At 43.2% G+C, this 19,289-nt stretch overlaps 1 protein-coding gene across 5 annotated transcripts in view; it reads right to left on the minus strand.

Annotated features, from left to right (window-relative positions):
- Positions 1-19,289, minus strand: part of anks1b (ankyrin repeat and sterile alpha motif domain containing 1B) — a 228,106-nt gene that overhangs the window by 151,450 nt on the left and 57,367 nt on the right. For all 5 annotated transcript variants that reach the window (XM_037122295.1, XM_037122294.1, XM_037122297.1 and 2 more), the window contains exons 2-3: positions 15,720-15,800; positions 11,196-11,352 (exon numbers count right to left, since the gene is read on the minus strand). In XM_037122295.1, the coding sequence (XP_036978190.1) occupies positions 11,196-11,352; positions 15,720-15,800 (238 nt within the window). The remainder of the gene's footprint in view (positions 1-11,195; positions 11,353-15,719; positions 15,801-19,289) is intronic.

Raw genomic sequence — 19,289 nt, forward strand, 5'->3', positions numbered from 1 at the left:
TAATGGTTAATGTGAATGATCGTTAGACGCAGATCAACCAGAATCCCAATGCTCTAGACTGCTACCAGCAATAACCCCAGCACAGTGTGAAGCTGAATTAAGTGGCAATTAGGTCTCACTATCAATTGGCTCTTTAAGCACCAGCTCCCCTTTTCATGTAAACAGTTGAACATATTCTCCTTCATGCTTCAATAAACAGACAGATCCTTGATATTCCCCCCCCTCCTTCTCCCTCCATCACTCTATCACATTCCCTCGCATATCCGGCCTCGAATGCACCACTCAAAACACCCCATGATAAAATTCCAAAAACACCATGACCACACTCCGCTGCTCGGATCTCATCTCTCGGCCTTTTCTTACTCTCTTTCTCCCCTGAGCCACAGACCTCCCTCCTCTCCCCTCCTCTCCTCTCCTCTCCCTCTGAGCAGTGAGAGTGAGAGAGATGAAGAGATACTGTGTGAATAACAAGAGGGAAAAAGCCCCTATATGAAGACACACACACACACACACACACACACACGTGATCGAGCAGCAACAACACCACAAACGTGCTTGAGAGCGAAACCCCCCCCCTCGGCCAATCAGATCCATCTGGCTTCCCCCCAGCGGACCGCACACCCCTGCACTGACGGCAGAGTGGAACCTTCCAGAGCAGGTCTGATTGCAGGCCCGCTGTACTGTAAGCACAATAATCACACACTCATGCACACTGTAATTCACTCTCAGCACAGTTTACTGGTGTAATTGTTGGTTGCATTATGTTTGATAAACCCCATTCGCTCTGTTCCCTCTGTGGATATTTGACTTTATTACTGTTTTTCATTTTTCTCCAGGGTTCATTTTACTTTCATCTTATCTAATCCACTGTATACACTGTCTTCATCGCGGTGTAATATTCTGCTGCTACGTCGCAAATCACCGTAAATGCAGAAGCAATCAGTCATCATTTGCTACTGGTGGGATTTAGTGTTGAGTAGCCGTGAAGCATCTGGAGAGCAGAGCATCAATTGAAGGTTAAATGCAACAGCACCTGGAGTAAGGGCCCGATAGGTAATCGGTCCGATTACAGTGAATACTGTTGAGCAATGATTCACAAAATAGTATTTTAATATATGAAAAAAAAAAAAAAAACACACACAGACACGCAGTGGTGGCACTTTCCTCCAGAGTTCACTATTTTTAGAGTCTTCTCAGACTGTATTATCACATTTGTAGCTGATAAACTGCTGCATATCTAAGTGTAACATGAGATGTGGTGGTGAATTGATTAAGGTTGCTATGGTTACCAACAGATTAATATATGCAGTATGCCGATTTAGGACAGCGGGTAAATCGGTTAAGTTTAGTCCCACGGTGATGTCACCCATTTGTTTTTTTCCTACCTCCTTTTTTGAGGTGCCAAATTTGGTGTCACGGCCGTCGCATCCTGGGTTTTTTTTGGGAGCCAGTGAAGCCAAGTGACATTATTTGGACGAGAATACGAGGACGCAAGGCAACAAGCTGATATCAGGAGCAGTTTGGGGTTCAGTATCTTGCCCAAGGACACTTGAGTAAATAAGTCTTTTTCTCATAAACTTACATACAATTGGTCTTAGTTTTGAAACCAGTGGACTTGCCCCCGTCTAATTCAGCTTAGTTAGCCAAAGCAATGCACTCTGCCCAGAGCTTTTGTCAAGTTTTGCTTCCAAAACTCAACTTGGAGATACACTGAACCTCACAATGCATGTACACTGGCACTGATGGGAGAAAGAAGGTATGAGGCTCCAATTTGACTCAAGAGGAGAATGGAGAAAGGTTACGGAACGTTTCCACTCTTATTGTTGATATTTCGATGTAGATCGTGGCGTACTTTGCTGCCTGATAGGGTCACATGTTGCACCTCATTTTTCAAACTAAGAACCTCCACCTCCTGCATGTTCGCTATGAAACCACAGTCAGATTAATATATTTGAATTATTAAAGATGGCCTGAGGAGGTACAATTATCCAGTAATTCACAAGAGGAAAAAAAGAAATGATTTTGCTTTGCAGACTTTTCTATCCTGTTAAGCGTCTTTCTGTCCCAGAGATTCATCTGCTGTGATAGCAGTTATCATTCCTGCCTTACAAATGACGGTTGTTTATTATTAGGGAAAATGTGGTATACAATTTAAAGCACCAAAACAGCTGCTACGTGGACAATGTGAAAAGATCAAGGTCAACAATGAACGTGCTCAGAACAACGGGGATTAGAACATGTATCTTTCCACTGGCAACTCCAATTTCACATGATGTAGTTAAAAAGATCCAGAAAAGCTACTGAGTGGACCTTACCGTGAGATTGCTTTCCTAATGTTCCATTATTAGCATGTGAATCACGGATTTTGCTTTCAATAGGACTATCATGAATACATTTTCAAATAACAAGCATGCAGGAGTGATGAAGCAAAGCAATCACACAACACACAAATGCAGAGATAAATCTCAACACGGATATAATAACCAGGAACCACAAGGGCGGTGATTGCAACTATTGTCGGTGCCGGCACCGCCGCTGACCTGTTCTTGCCTTAAACAGACAATAAAGCTTTGTCAGTCCAATGTGACAGAGCTTTAGGTGGGGAAAAACACAATTCTCAGAAAAGAAAGGCAAGTGACAAAGGGATGAAGAGAGACGGTGACAGGATGAAGAGGAGGAGGAGGAGAAAGAGCGGGAGAAGAAGGAGAGAAAATTCTCCTTCCATGTTCTCAGAGAGGGCTATATATTTCCATTACGCTCACTCTGACAGCTTTCCGATATCATCTTGCACTCGGTGTATTGTTGCTGATTGGGCTCTGAGCAACAGCCATCTACTAATAACACATAGGCATGGCAGCACATTATTGACATGCCTATACAAATGGATGTCAATGCATTTCTCTTAGCGCCTGACCGCTGATACACAATTAATGGTCACATATATAAAAAGTATGAGTGGCGAGCAGCTTCTGCTTGTCCCTCGCTCTTTTTACAGAGACAGCTGCTTGGTTTTATTCTGGTTTCAAGAGGATTTTCCTATCGATTTTTATGATATATCTTTACTATCCATGTAGCACTTAAATCAGTGTCCTTAACTGGAGAAAACCCACAAGAGGTACTCGCACACCTGTAGTGTTTTTTACATTACATTACACGTTACATTAACCTGCACACACACACACACACACACACACACACACACACACACACACACACACACACACACACACACACACACACATCTCCCATGGTAAACACTATCAGTCTTATCTCCATGGGACCAAACAAACCGTTACATCCATGCAAATAAGCGAGGCTTATCAGACAGGCCCGGGCTGAAATGAAACCAGAGCAAATGAAGCGCAGAGGTATTTGTTTGAACATACACCGCGTTAATGCTGATGGACTGATACGGAGGATGAGCTCCGTCGACGTTGCAGCACCTCATAATCCCGGCAGCTCAGCCTGCTGTCTGGGGAGGGCTGGGTAAATGATAGAGGATGAAAAACACAGACACACGCAAGGTGATACTGCTCCTCCTTCTCGCTCCTGTCTTCTGTTTTTCATGTTATACAAAAAACCTCTTGCGAAATGTCGCTTTTATTCACCATTTTATGTCTGTTTTCATATAATTTTGTAGAATAAGGCTTAAAACATAAGGGCCACATATCACCAGAATAACTGAAAACTATTACTCTTTGCTAACTCTAATTTTCTGTAGCTACCTGCCGTTTGCTAATTAGCCCAGGGCTCAGTTAGCCGTGGAGCCACTGGCCCCTAGAGTTTGTCTGGGCCAGGACCCCAGATCACAGGGGGAGTCCCCACAGGCAACTCTGCCCAGCTCAACTGGATTTGGAAGCCTGACCTGAGACTGAACACCAAACTGGGACTGAACACAGCCTTCGAGACTGCCAGAGGCCAGTTAGCCAACAGCAGATAAAGTACAGAGGCGATTTACAGCAGCAAGAGTTCGGCTTCAGAGATGACAAGACACAGCAGAGAGAAGGAACAGAGAGTCTGATGATAGCAGCACGTGGAAACGGTGTGAGGAGATGGAATATTTTCGCATCTCACTCTGTGAATTGAGGATATATTTTGACCAAACCAGAGGTGACGAACCAAGACTGTTTTGGTCTGTCTACTTAGGAAAAGAGTGTTTTACGATGAGTTAATGAGGCAATTAAGCTTGTCTTGTTTGGTAAAAGAGCAAAACTTATATTTTAACTTGAACTTTCCTGTTGAGAAAACTTGCACTTGCCCGCAGGCTGAAACTACAGTGGATTATCACCTCGTGCTGAAACAATCTCCACACTCAATTAATCCTTTCAGCTTTTCTAATATAACGCCACTTTTAAACATCTTCCTATACATAAATGACTTTAAATTGTGATCTTGACTGTGACAACTGCTTTTACTGTTATTTTATAATATTTTATTGATTATAGCTTAAAAATAATTTGTTATCCTTTAAACATGATAGCATTTACTTATGTAAAAGGACCAATTTACTAGATCATGGTTGTATTCACTGTTTAAATTAAACATTAGAAAAGAACTGCTTTTTTCCGAAGTTCACCCTTTTGTAAGCTTGATTCACTCTAATCAGTGCACCTGAACTGCTTTCATCTTCATTACATTTGAAAACGCGCAGTTAGGAGAACATATTTTCTAACCTTGGCCGATGTGACAAAACCACATCATTCAGTCTGAAAATGTGAAAGGTATTAACTAAAAATAGACATATAGAATCCATCCAATAAAGGAAATTCAAAGAGATAACTCTATGAGCCTTGATCCAACTGTTTTTAGTCTTTTGAGCAAGACACACAAGCCTGACCTCCCTGTGAGTTGACCACATGAAGATGAATCATGTAAATGAAGCGCCATGTCTCAGCTTTCTGTCAAATCACCACAAAAATAAAATCCTGCAAATATTTATCCATGTCTTCACATCACACCTCGATTAACACGCTCACACACAATCTGCTCTCGGCTTGCAACAATAACTCTGGGCTGTAGTTTGTTTTGATTCACGGCAAGATGAATCACTTTTTTTTTTTTTTTGCTGAGCTTTAATTAGCAAACCCACTGCCGAAAGGGAGCGTCAGGCTGAGGGAAACGCATGACACAACTCTTTTTTTTTTTTATGTTTTAAACCTATTACTCATAAGAAAACATCCTATGGCTCAGTGAGTGTGTGAGTGTGTGTGTGTGTTTTGGCAGCGCAGAGGGCGGCAGGCGATGTTTTCGTAACGACTTTCCCAGGCGGTTTCTCTCGCGGTCGCATGTGTTCTCGTGTTCACCTTCGGGAAACACATGGGTTTGGTTTTCCATGTGTGGTGGCGACATGTGTTCATGAGAAGGCACGTAGTAACCGGGACCGTAAGACGAACACACACAGGCACAAAACACACAGCGGGCGGGTCGACCCTCGTGACCTTTTACCTTTGTATCAGTTCACACAGCCTCCCAGAAGGCCTCGCTGCAGCTGGAAAGAGGCCTGTGGGCAGCATTTCACGCATGCATGTGCCCACACATGCCCACAGCACATGAACCACCCTTCTAATCTCAATTATTTTATGCTGCTTATCACCTCTGTCCTCCCCTCCTTTGGGAGTTAACATGGAGGGAGAAGGACAAGACAGAGAGAGACACAAAGAGAGAGAGGAATAATATAAAGCCTCTGTCCTGCTGTTGGTGGAAAAGAAAACATTCTTGTGTTGTATCTGCAGCACAGGGGGACATACTTGACCTAGTCAGTCACCCACACACACACACACACACACACACACAGAATAACCCTTAAATTGACGAGACCAGAGGCCCCTAGCAGAAGAAGCACCGAGATTATGTGCTGGTTCCCACACACACACACACACACACACACACACACACACATCTGCTCTACGTCAGCGGGACCAACAGTCTGCAGGACACAACCGTCCCTCAGACTTCCACCAAGCAAAATAATCGTTCTAATCCAGTTTGGCTCTGGGAGAGCGCCACGAGGTAAATGTGCCATCATTCGTCAGTCAACAGACTCCCTGCCTGGATGCATGTTATTCTATGCAATGCTGGTTTAGATCCAGGGAACAAAAACGCCTCTGAGGAAAGACGTCCGACATGTTTGTTTCACGATCACTCTTTTCCTGTCATTCCCAAAGCCAGAAAAAAGAGCAGTTTCTTGGATCTATCCCCAAATAATACTAGTGCTGTGCAATTATCAATAATATTATCAGCCAGGTAAAATATCCAAATCGCAGAGGCATAGGTGGAAATCACGAGGAGGACAGGATTTGTCCGACTCAATAACCTTTAACAGTGAAAACATAGAATTTCAAAATATATGGAAAGACAAAAAAAATGTGTTTTCAAGTTTTTGAAGATTGGTTCCCCCCATCATATGCCTCACAGTGGTTTGGTCCGCTGCCAATCAGCGCGCACCTCCACATGCGTTAGCGCTCAGTCTCAGTCTCTCTGGGAATGTGGTGGTGGAGCGGCCAACAATAGTAAGCTGCTACTTTGCAAAAGTTGACTTAAATCAAAAGATGCTATTTTTCTCTTGGGTTAGATCTAATCACAAAAACCAACTGGTTTGAGTCAGAAAAACACAGTGTTCTGGCTTGAAATAGCTACCTGTTTTGTTCGCCACAAGCGCCGCTGCAGAAGTCCAGCGGTCTCATTAACAACAACTGGTCTTATCGTCACAATCGCGGCCACAAGATATCGAAAAAAATCTGGTTTTGTAGACACATACGTGGCTAGACAGCATCCAGAGGCTTCTTTAATAAAATCCAATAAAATTGCTGCCTATTACCACGTTAGTTTTTTATCCTCCAATATACAGGATAGTTTAATATCAGGCCCACTCATCAGCATTTCCCCCTCAGGAATTGCACTTTATTCTGTTTATTGTTGCCCCCCAGCAGTGAACTGAACTGAAATATCCTCTTTTCATTCTAAAGGTTGTGTGCATCTGTGATATAAAGGCAAAGATCATCTCATTACACTCATCAGCTTCCTCTCTTATCTCTTTTTGAATCTTGCGTCTCTCTGTGAACCGTGTTTGTCAACAGGCTGGAAATGACTGGTTTCGTCTCCCCTGTTATCAATGGTTTTCATCTCCCCCTCTGTATAACAAACACTGGTGAAGACGCTGAGCTGCGGAGCTCACATTAGCAAACGCTGTGCGTCTGTCACACGTGCGAAGACTCTGGCATGGCTGCTCTTTGATATCCCATAAGATGCAGCGTTTATGTTCGCCTTAAGCAATGAATTTTGCATAATGTTGTTTTTTAAATTAGCTTTTTTTTTTTTCGAGCGCTGCATGATGCACATTTGTACAGTCGTCGTGCAGTTACGTTCCTCTGAGGGTACAGTTGTTCTCCGGTCGCAGACATAAATCTGAGCGTGAGATTTATGGAGTGTTTGCATGTTTACGATGCCCGGGCTCCATATTTTCCCGCTGTCTGTCTTGTCTGCAGTAGAGAGCAGGGCCTGCATACATTAGTCAGGGTGATATACTGAGTCCCACACACGCTCACACCGATCATCCAGACTTACCGCGGCAAAGCCATTGGCTGCACATTACCCCCATTCTCAACGACATTACTCGGCCCACGCACACTACTTCTCGTGTCAGAGGTTGAGTGTGTGTGTGTGTGTGTGTGTGTGTGTGTGTGTGTGTGTGTGTGTGTGTGTGTGTGTGTATATCTATGTGTGCAGCTCAGATTTATAGGGCGATTCCAGAGAGGCATGCTCTTCCGTCTTAATACGCGATCTCTTCCTACGTTTGCACTCACCTTTTGTACGCGAGCCGACAAGCGGCAACATGAGAGTGTGGAAAAGGACGCAGGAGGGAGCTGTAATGAGAGCCAAAGGTCTTGAGAGCATATAGAAAAAAAATTGACGGAAAGAGGGGTAGAGAGGAAGTGTGTAGGTGGGCCAGATCCTCGCTGCGGCCAATCAGGGATTACTCAAGGTTAGTGGAAGTTATTAGTTGGCGGTGAACCAGTTCCAGCCCACCGTTTGTTGCCTAATTGGTCCCAGTAGTTCCCATTCACAGCTGTTTTGTTTAGTGTGAGAGCGTGTGTGTGTGTGTGTGTGTGTGTGTGTGTGTGTGTGTGCAGGCCGTCTGAATGGAGAAGATGATTATACGTACAGTGTGTGAGCATGTTTATGTGTGAGCGGCAGTGAGACAGTGATAGATGATGAAAGATGGCTTGTTTACTCCGGGCTCGCTCTCTGCTCGCAGGGCCGAGTGCGTGTTTTGATAACTGAGGCGTCGTTTGTTTTGTGATCTCTCTGTCTCCCACTCAGATTGAGTCAGGAGCTGATGCTCCACTTCAGGCCTGAACCCAGGACCAACAGTTTGATTTGTTTATTGAAAGGTGCACCACGTAGGTTTTCGGGGAAGACATTTTAATAAGAAAAGAACAAGGTTCGAGATTCTGTTTTTTCAGGCCAAAACAAACTAACAAACACGGATGATTTCATACCGTTTTACTCTGTTTATATGTGGCGGACCCTGCCACCTTTCTAGCTTCAATAAGTGTTCTGGGTGTCTTATTTTCCTCTGAGAACTACTTGTTTATTTAGTTGTGTATTATTATCTTATCAATATTGTAAACATACAAAGTCTTCACTACATAGATGCCCTTTAAAAACGTTCATTTTCTTTAAATAACTGTATGAAATCAATGTATAGTTTATTTATATCTTCAACCATAATGTGAATATTAGCCTTTGTAAGGGAGCGGAAGAAACGTTTCCCCTCCAGACAGCTGCTGACAGATGATCACACCACCTTAAAGGAAGCTGCAGTCCCACAGTGTCTGTTACCTGTCCTGAAACTGAAAATAATGACAGACACCGGAGTGACTGAGCCCACGATCTGGGGGGTCTGTCTGGACGGTTAATCATTCGCTGATCAAGCACAAAAAGTAAGTTTGAAGGTTTGGAATGCTTCATCAATTTAATCCACTTCAACCTCCCCATCAGACTCCTACATGCAGTTTAATTGATAACTCTGAACTGTGCTTAGGTTTGAATGATTGTCTGTCTCGTCCGTCAGCTCTGTGATTAACTGGGGAGCCGTCCGGTGTGTTTCCCCCCCCACCACCGCCTCTCACCCACTGTCAGCTGGGACTGACTCCAGCTCACCTCCACACTCAAAGACGGACAGAGCTTTTATCTGAAAACGTATTTACAGCTAGGACGGATTTTACTAATGAATGCATGCATCTTTAAAAAATAAATATTTTTAGATTTCCACATCTGACCCCACAGCGACAGGGTAAATGTCACACGCCACCCACCATTACCACCACAAGTAAATTCTCAACTTGTGGGAAACGCTGAAATGTCACCACTGCCTGCTCCTACAGCAAAACGTTACCCTGGAGAGCAGCCCGGTGTGTGTTTAAAACCTCAGTTTTGCAGCATTTTCAACCTTATTAAGAAATCTGTTGATCAAGAAAAGCTGTTACTCAACAAACCGAAACTGTGATGTAGCCACAGCTTGTGTCTCTGTGGGCAGCGTGTAGCAAATATCCTCTTACACACCGAACACTGACACAACAGCATTAGTCTGTCTGTACTGTTAACTTTTTCTCTGACTGGAAGGCTCATGCCTTACAGCCGGCAGATCTCACCTCCTACACATAAAAACAGCGTTGCAGAAAACTACTGCAGAAAAATCATTAAACGAAATACAAGAAGAAAAACACAGAGATCGTTAAAAGTTTAACTGGAATTTTATGCACGCCGAACTGAGAAAGCCTTCCTTATGTCCCCCATAAATAAAATACAAGAGTGAACACGCATTGACACACGCTGACTGTGCATTGAAGTCAGCATGTACCGTATCTTCTCAATCAGCAACCTCCCCCCCGTGTGTGTCCACGCTGCCTGCACAGCTCTGCAAAACGTCGACAGGGTGGGAAAAAAAAAAAAAGAAGAAAATTATCCGTGTTCACTTGCTGACAAACCTCTCCATTTCAGGGGCAAGGGACATCATTTATCACGGCAAACAATTAGGCTCTAACAACTCTCGGAGCCAGATGATTTGGCTAATGGTGACAGAGGAAAATGTGCTTATTAGGCCGAGTAAATAACGCTCCAATAACTTGGGGGGTCCATTACACGAGCGCCATCAGGAGCAGGAATATTAAAACAGGCATCTCTCTTTCCCCCTGCACCTCTGATTGAACACTTCCTGTGTGCTCTGTGCTTTGAAACGCAGAGCATCAGCGAGCCGTGACTTTGCCGACATGCTGCGAGCGGAGATGGACAGAAAAATAGTGAGGGAGGAGAAGAAGGTCATTTCTGCTGATCAGAAATGACAGCAGCGGCAGGCTGAATGCTCCCAGAGCTGAAAGGCTCGCCCGGCTGTCAGAGAGAGATCACAGGGAACTGTAAAAGATCGGTTCTGCTGGACAGGAGCCATAACGAGACGACCTGTGGCAGCACCGGGGTAAATGCTCCGAGAAATACAACGCAAGACCTCAAGTTTCATTTAGCTCATATTTAGATAGGAGTCCAAAACCAGGAGAACAAACGTGAGAATTATGTATTTTCTTTTTTTTTCCAGAAGGTAGCTGCAGAAGTTTAGACATGAAGCTTTACAGATGTTATTCTCTGTCCTCGCCCACCGACGCTTCTGAACCTGACGCGCATGAATTCAATCATAAAACAAAGCATCATTAGAGCTGATGCAGCATGTGGCTGACCTGACCAGAGCCTGAACAGACAGAGAACAACAACTCAGACAGCAACACGATGCTGTTAATTAACAAGCAGCCACAATCAAACAGAGCAACAATACACAGTATATACTGTAGCTTCATTATGATGTCTTATGAACTAATGAAGTCATAGAACATGATTCCTAAAAGAGGAAGACATACTCCAGCACCAACAATGATAAACACATCACGTTTATGTAGGAGTTCCCCATTGCTTTATATGGAAAAACTGAATAAACACCTACAGTTTATGTATGAGATAGCATTTATCTAATTCATGCACACTGACTTGAAATGTGACCTTTTATGTTGAACTGATAAAAATAAGATTGCTCTAGTCAAAATATTAATGGTCTGTTAAAAGGTGAGTGCAAGCATTGCAAAGGATAAAGATTTTTGAGATGATAATGGTGATGATGATGGTGATGATGATGAGATATTGGCGTTTACCTGTTGGTTGACCCGGCAGTGCGAGGGCCCGTGGTGGATGAGGATGCGGACGATGTCCACGTCTCCCCGCCAGGCGGCCAGGTGCAGCGGGAAGCAACCCTTGCTGTCGGCCACGTTTGTGGACGCCTCGAACTGGAGCAGCTTCAGCACCACTTCCCTGAGACAGACAGAGACGTGCAAACACATACAGATCAATGTATCAACAGATCGAAGGATGGAGGGATGGAGAAGGGGCAGAAGAGGAAATCCATATCATGGAACACAGTCACCTTCCCTTTGAGAACATATTTTAACCTGGCTCTGCTGTACCTGCTGAGACACCGCCGCCCTGGAGCCGAGACGAGCTTGTGTTGTCTAAGTCATCACATGTTTGCCAACTTGCCAAAAAAAAAACTGTTTCTCTTGGTGAAGTTTTGGATAATTCATCACCAACACCCTCAAAGACGTGCTGTCTTATTTTTAACGAGACGCAAAGACTGGAAGAGACGGAAAAGAGAGAATGAACCACATGGAAAGTTTGCAACACACTGGTCCTTTCCTTCAAATCTGGCTTGAGTTGGCCTTGTTTGATTCCTTGCACTGTTTTACCTTCTTCCATTTGTCCACACTAGAACTGTACTACTACCAACTAAACAGAATGGTACTCAGTACACCTTTGCCAAGGCCCAACATCCCCCTTAATCAAACTGTACATAGTTACCAGCCAGCTTAATACACCAGATTTTTTTCCATCAAGATGCATCCAATTCTCTCAGAAATTACTGAAAATGTCAACAAAAATCTTGCAATGTTAAAGAAAGTGAAAAATAAATTCCTGGATCCATCCTTTACCAGAAAGTTAACAGGCTCTATTCTGGGCCGAGACACATCCTCCGACCAAGTTTCATGGAAATCTGTTCAGTAGTTTTTGTATAATCCTGCTGACAAACCAACAAACGGACATGAGAGGAAACAATAGCAGCTCTCTGTGGTTCAGTTCTGGTGGCTAGATTATCACTTCACCGCTGTGTTCTCCCTCTAACATTCTTGCTTTCATTTCTGTTCTTGTTCTGGTGATTTTCATCTGACGTTTAAGCAACTGGATGCCTGCAGCTCGACCTGCAGCGTTCGGCCAAGAGATCTGGTCAGCAGTAAGCCGGCACCTGCTCGAGGCACCTCGTCTAAACCAGGCGTAAGAGTCATGGAGGAATCTGTGGTGTTGCTATGAGTGAATGATAAGTGTAGCAGGATGCTCTCGCAGGGGTTCAACTGGAAATTATCACAAATTGAGAGACGACGACTGCCTCCATGTATCCCTCTAATAAATCCCCATTACACAAATAGAAAAAGCAACAAATCACAGTGCCAGGACCGGAGCTGGAAAATCCATTTAGCTGCCACTCGCCCAGTAGTAATGTCAGCGGTACTGTTTCACATTAGGGCAGTCTCCAGCTGAAGTTGTCACCTCTCTCTGAAGAGGAGAAAAGGTGAAATGCTTCATTTGCATTCGAAAAATGTCAGGGTGGGGTGAAAGAGAGGAGCGAGAAGGGCAGAACGTCTCCCGGGAGCAGAGGTGAAAGCAGCGGCGAGGTGCTTAATGAACTGCTGTGTTAATTAATAATCTAATACATAATTCACTCAGGTTTAAGTGGCCAGTTATACAGCCAAATCATAGAGTTGAAATCGGGGTCACATGTGAAAAAATACTCAACTCCTCGCTGATCATCAAAAGGTTTTTTATGTGGTAAAAAAAAAAAAACATCTCTGACACCCAGCTTGAATAACAAATCCCCGAATCTGCCTGTTGCCAAGTTTTCAAGTTTTCTTAAATGCCTGTTCTCTTATAACGTCTCCACCTCAATGTTAAATCGCTCCTCTGCAGCTTTTTTTCATCGGCGGCCTCATTTTCACTGTGCGGCTGCATCCCCATACCCTCCTCCTCCTCCTCCTCCTCCTTCCTCCCCCCCATTCCCTCTTCTCTCCTCTCCAGTTGATCTGAAGTAGGAAATCCACATAATTGCTCCCAAAACACAGCACTAATCCTTCAGTTCCGCCAAGCTGGGATGGCGGTCAGGCTTGCAGCTAATCCACGCTGTGTAACAGATTTCTCAGCAGGCCCAGGTGAAGAAAGGGAAGCTGCACAGTGGCTCCGTAGCAGATGCAGACGCATGAAGTAGAACGCGTTTGAACTTTGGCAGAAATGTTGCGCTTTTTTGACTGTTACTGACGACCGTTTCTGTTGTTGGAACAATGTGCGACAGGTAATGTGAAATTGATTTAATTGGCTGTCAGCATTTAACCTAATTAGGAGAATAACTGTCTTCTAAATTCTTCCGACCTTTCCTCTAATGAAACCTTTTTCGAGGCTCATAAGATTGACTCTGGCAAATAAGGTGGCATTCGTCGATGTCAGTGGACGATGTTTATCTGTTTTCTAGTCAGTTACTTTCTCCATGATTCCGGCAATGTGCGCACATGTGGTTTCGTTTTCAGATAAAAGTGAAAGAAACTGCGTATTACATTGTCTCTGACCCTAACCCAAAGATCAGCGGTGCCCCTTTCTGCATGGCGACCTCACTGGATTCAAAATATAATGGTCAATACTTTGATGAACACGTTGAACGATTTGTAAGAGTAACACCTGACGCTCAGCTGATGGATAGACCTGCTGCCATAGCTGGAAATGAGACACCTGTTGAGGAGATTCTGGAGGAAAACAGTCCAGAAAAAGGCAAGAAGGAGGGCAACACTGCAACTTGATGGTTTCTTTTTTTGTTTATTGCTTTTGTAATCTTTTATATTTAATTACATTAATTTATGACTCACAGAAAGAATGTTTTCCTTGCTTTAAATACCAGACAGTTCTCTTCAGTGCGTAGGTATTTGTACAGTAGGCTGACGTTCTTTTTCATGAGAAATAAGGATATATTAAAGATGCTCTGTTGAATTTTTATGTGAGCAAAGTTTCTGTTTTCTGGGTACCTGAACCTGCATGCAAGGGAACAAGACAAGGAATCAAGCTGAAAAACATTGCTCAAAAACTCCACAGGGCACCTTTAACGGTTGTTGATGACTGATAGTGTGCAGTAGATGGTATCGGCTGTGACCCAAATTGTTGTTTTAGACATCATATCGGAAAGGAAGAAAGTAAGAAAGGATTTGCACATCAATGTATCCGAAATAACAACATGTCGAGTTACAATGTGAGAGCTTCTGATGATGAATCCACTGAGGATAAAATGTACGTCCTGTATACTATAATATCTAATAGTCAGATGTCTAAATTCATCCATTGCACAAAGTTGTCTACTTCCTGTTCTATCTTGAGTAGGATAAAACTGTCATGTTTTCTAGTTTTTCTTTTCCCGCCCCCCCCAAACAAAAACATGGCTGAGAGAGCAACCACAAAATCCAACCGCTCAGCTGCCTTCACTCCAGCAGAAAGTGTTCTGGGAGAAGCCAGCAGTTACAAGGACATTTTACTGGTAAAATTCAGCTTATGGTGCAACAATACAAAAACTACCAGCAGCACAAAATGCATTTCCGACCTGAAGCGGAGCTGACAGGCTGTGGCCTCTTAACGTTAGCGGGGCTCTCAGTGCCTCTAACTCGACAGTCAGGCTCAGGATGGTTTCCCTGTGCTAAAGGAAAGTGACTGGCGACGTCTTCACTGCTGTATGTTTCCAAGAGGTTATTACGAACTCTAGAAACTGTTTGATTTCTGACTACCAACTCCACAACGCTGCTGAAGAACCCAAAAAAGCGTTAGAGCCGCATTTTCCTCTTTCCAGGTCATTCATCGCAACCGGTCGGCAGGTGTGACTGATCAGGTCAGCAGCAAGTGTTTTAGAAAGTATCCAAGAGTCAAATAAAAGTTAAGATTTTGTTTTGAAATACCACTTTGGCAAAAGTATAGGACCTCAACATGCTGCTTCTTCACCTGAACCGCTGATGCAACAGTTGGTTTGCACAACCAAAGCGTCTCAGGGAAGCTCGTCTCTGGAAGTGTTCTCTCCACAGACGAATCCTGGTTGACGCAGTATCTGTGCACAGCTTTGTCAAGAAAAAAAATCCTTAACCCCAGTCGTGAAGTTCTTATTTTGATGCCTAGCAAGTTTACTTTTACAAGATTAAACTGCACATTTCAGAGTAGCTTTTTATTGTGAGCAGTCCAGGGGGACACCTGTGCTCTAATCCTGTGTAATCAGCACCCTGACATGTCACATCTGTCAGGTGGAAGGATTATTTCGGCAAAGAAGTAGTGCTAAACAAGACCCAAACTCTGAGAGGGGTCATTATTTGTGTGCTTAAAAAAGCCTCCATCTTGGGAGAAAAAGTTAAATATCTCTTTCTGACTTGTTTCTCCTAACAACATAATAGTATCTTACATATTACATAAACATTTAATGCCTAATTAAGTCATTTATCAAAAAAAAGAATAAGTTGATGGTACCGCATTCAAGATTTGCTGCTTGAATCGCGTCTTACTGTTGGATGGAGAAAACAAGCAATCTGAAGATGTCAGTTAAGAAGAATTGCTCTTACCTGTGTCCATTAAGTGATGCGTGATGTAAAGGTGTGTATCCTGAGCTGTCTGTGCAGTTGACATTCAGGCCTTTCCACATGCTGCAGAGAGAAAACAGAGAAACATCAGAATTCATCCTCCAAGTGAGACACAGCTCCAGGTTTACATCATCTCTCAGTACTGAAATGCCAGCTGTTTGCTAACAGGTATTGTGGTTTTCAGACATTGTTAGCTCTTCGTCACATATTTTGGACAGCTTGGCACAGACGTGGTGATTTGAACGACTTCATTTCGTCAGTTTGAGTCTTTTACCTCCTGGATCTGCAGCACTTGTTGTGTTTTGGACCAGGAAATGAGGAATTCACGTTCCTCGTAGAATGGGCCAAATGTGGGGGCTGAGGAAACGCTATTTCTGCACGGTGTCTTCTAGCCGTTCAGTAATATTTGTTAGGTGTTGAATCACTATATTTGTCTGCTGAGAAAACAGACAAATACCTGCTGTGAGTAAATCAATTTGTGAACTGTTGTGGGAGGAACTACAACTTGTACAAAAAGGGGATAAATCGAGATGCGTTTGAGTACCTGATTTGTTTTAAGGTCCAACATGACCGTGTAGAAATATTCTATGTTTTAAAAGAGCATGCTTTTGAGTTTTCTTGTTATTTTTCTTGTGTAAAAAAAAGGGATTTGGAGCTCTTTCAAAGAAGATTAAGGAGGCCAGGAAAGCGTTCATTTTTTCTTGTTTGTTTGTAAGCACCAGGTGTTATTTCTTCACACAATTGAAGCATTTTACATTAATGTATGAGGCGAGAAGCATAATCTGTCGTTATGGGCCACAGCCAGCAGAGTTTAAGTCCTATTGCATCACACTGTACCGGCAAATAAAGGCTGAGAGCAAGGTCGACTCTTGTTCCCGCAAAAGGCTGAGCGCGCAAATAAAACCACACTGAACAGACTCTCGTATGGATAGCCAGCTGCACACACGCACACACTATTACACAAATAAAGCTGAGGGTTTTCCCAGGGCCGTAATTATATGACCTCTCTTTTTCACATGAACTCCTCCAAGCGTGTCGGAGAGAAGTACTAATTAGGTGAATTCCAGTTTTGAGCAGCTCTGAGCTGAAAAGCCGAATCAAGTTACTTCTAGAAGCGACGATATTACAATTTTTATCCCTTTTATTTATTAATTTAGACGAGCCAATACAGGAGCGACTCACTTGAGGAGGTTCCACATGCATGACAGTATTACTGACATTGCTGTAAATATGTATCTAGTCACAAGCATCATCTCTGCTTTTTTTTTTTTTTTTTTTTTAGGAACAGTATCCTGGAATATCAAGACTGAAACATCAATACCAGGGTCGTCTGTTTATTATAATCAACACTGGGCTTGTTTTCCTGTTAAATCGCTGACAAATACCCGTTTCACACTGGACGGAAAACACACAAATGTCTCACTTTTTCCTTCAGTGGGAATTGAAGTGGTCACGGGTGCTAATTGGCTCCAGCACCCAGATGGACACACTAAATTTCGCTACGACGTGTTAAAGTTAAGCCTGCTGGTTTGTTAATACTTCTCCATCCGTCTTTAAAGAGCGCTTGAACATCTTTCAGCCGATGTTTGAGAATTTTACTGATAATGACTTTTTAAAATAAGTTTTAACGTTGTGTGGATGCAGACGGAGCTCCATGATCTGCTGCTTTCTACTGAACACTGATCATCCGGCGCACCACAGGAATCATTTCATGTCTCATGTTGTGTCGAGCCTTCGTAGTGTTTTAAAAATTTTGATGCAAACATTGAATTTGCCCCATTACGCCTCTTTCGTCGTAATTATGTTTTACAGGAAGGTTTGACTCATATGCATTCCCAAAAAAAGCCTAGGTTGCAATTTGGCAAGCGTTTCACTTTAAATTATGAGATCCAGCATATTTCTTAAAGATTTCTTACTGTGTACAGTGTACAGATTAATAACTCTGTCTCTCAAATGAGGTAAGTCTCTTTCCCTAGGCTTATGTCCACAGACCTGGTTGCCTGTTTCTCTTTAGATGTCTTGCAACACCGATCAATACTTCATGATTATATATTACTTGTATTTCACGGCCCCGTGCTTGTGGAGGGAGAAAAAAAAAAAAAAAAACGGGAACAGAATCGACTTTGAAAAGGTTTCTTTTTAAGTTGAAATTTCCCTTTTCGAAAGACCAGAGCCGAAACTGCGAACAGCTCAGCATTGTGGAGGTAGCAGAACATTCACCCAGTTCCACAGACATCAACACAATGATCAAGGTCGGCGTGTGCTGTGCGGTTGGCGCGAGCACACAAGCACACAATTAAAACACAAATTAAAAGTGGAATGAAGGGCTGGCTGCACAGAGAGAGGCAGAGGGAACACAGTGTGTGGCGATCAATAGAACGAGTCGGCTGTGGTGAAGGATGCAGAACATTTTACTGGCTTCAAAATAAATGATGTCTGCAAAATAACCGCAGCCAGGTGGCCTCAGATCCAGACAGGTCTGAACGCTGCATTTTTCACACAAAAACAAAGTATTACAAAACCAAAAGCTCTTTTATAGACAAACAAAACAAGTGAAAGAAAACAGGAAAAAGCTTAAAGACGCACACAAGGTGTTAATGTCTGTCTTTATGACTTCTTCTTGTTTTATTTCTCATGTCATTATCTACCCACCCCGTGCACACAGAAAGACAAAACTTCACCAAACTATCCAGTGAGTAGATAATGTCTGAATTTATTTTTCATTTACACACTCACACACACACACAGAGGTCAGAGGTTAGGAGACCACAGACACACAGACACGGCGCAGGCTTGTTTCTATCGGGTCAGCTGATCTATACACACACGGCGAGTGTGTTTGCGTTCATATCGATCTTGCTGCTCTGCTGACCCTCTCTCTACACTGACCTATAGAACCCGTGGGCTTGGCCGTTAAAGGGGTGAGACAACAGTATGCAGGAAGCTAAAATGTGATGCAGGAGCGTATCAGTTTCAACTCAACCGTCTCACGAATTTTGATTGATTTGATTTCCCCAGATCTACAAACATCCACAGTAAAAATGAAAAACACTGTTCATTAAATGTCTTTTAATGTGAGATAATGTGCCTTAATACAACAACTAGAAACACACTGGGCATTATTATACATGTGGGAGTCAACGGGATCGACGTTCCTCGATGTCACTGCGTGGATGAAGCCTACATGATTATTAGGTGCTCAGGAGGAACTCGGCCTCAGGCTCTGTGGTCTGCTGTCGATTAGTTCTTGCTGCTACGTGTGCTGCTTTGGGAAATTAAGCGAGATAGACAGCAAAAAAAACTTCATAACTTAGATCCAAAGTGCATTGGTTTAAGTGAAACAAACAACGAACATCAACCAATTGTAAGCCGCTGTGTTTGACAAAAAAGCCTCCACCCGTCTGCTGAAAAAGCACGGCATGAGAATATTTGATCTGTTTCCTTTCTTGTTGCAGCATGTCTCATCATTTGCAGAATGCATTGTTGTTTGAAAGAAATAAGGAAACACTCTTCATTTTTCAGAGAAGCACTTTGCTGCTTTCTTGCTGGAGG

The sequence above is a fragment of the Acanthopagrus latus genome, chromosome 14 (genome assembly GCF_904848185.1).
Source record: "Acanthopagrus latus isolate v.2019 chromosome 14, fAcaLat1.1, whole genome shotgun sequence".
Lineage (NCBI taxonomy): Eukaryota > Metazoa > Chordata > Actinopteri > Spariformes > Sparidae > Acanthopagrus > Acanthopagrus latus.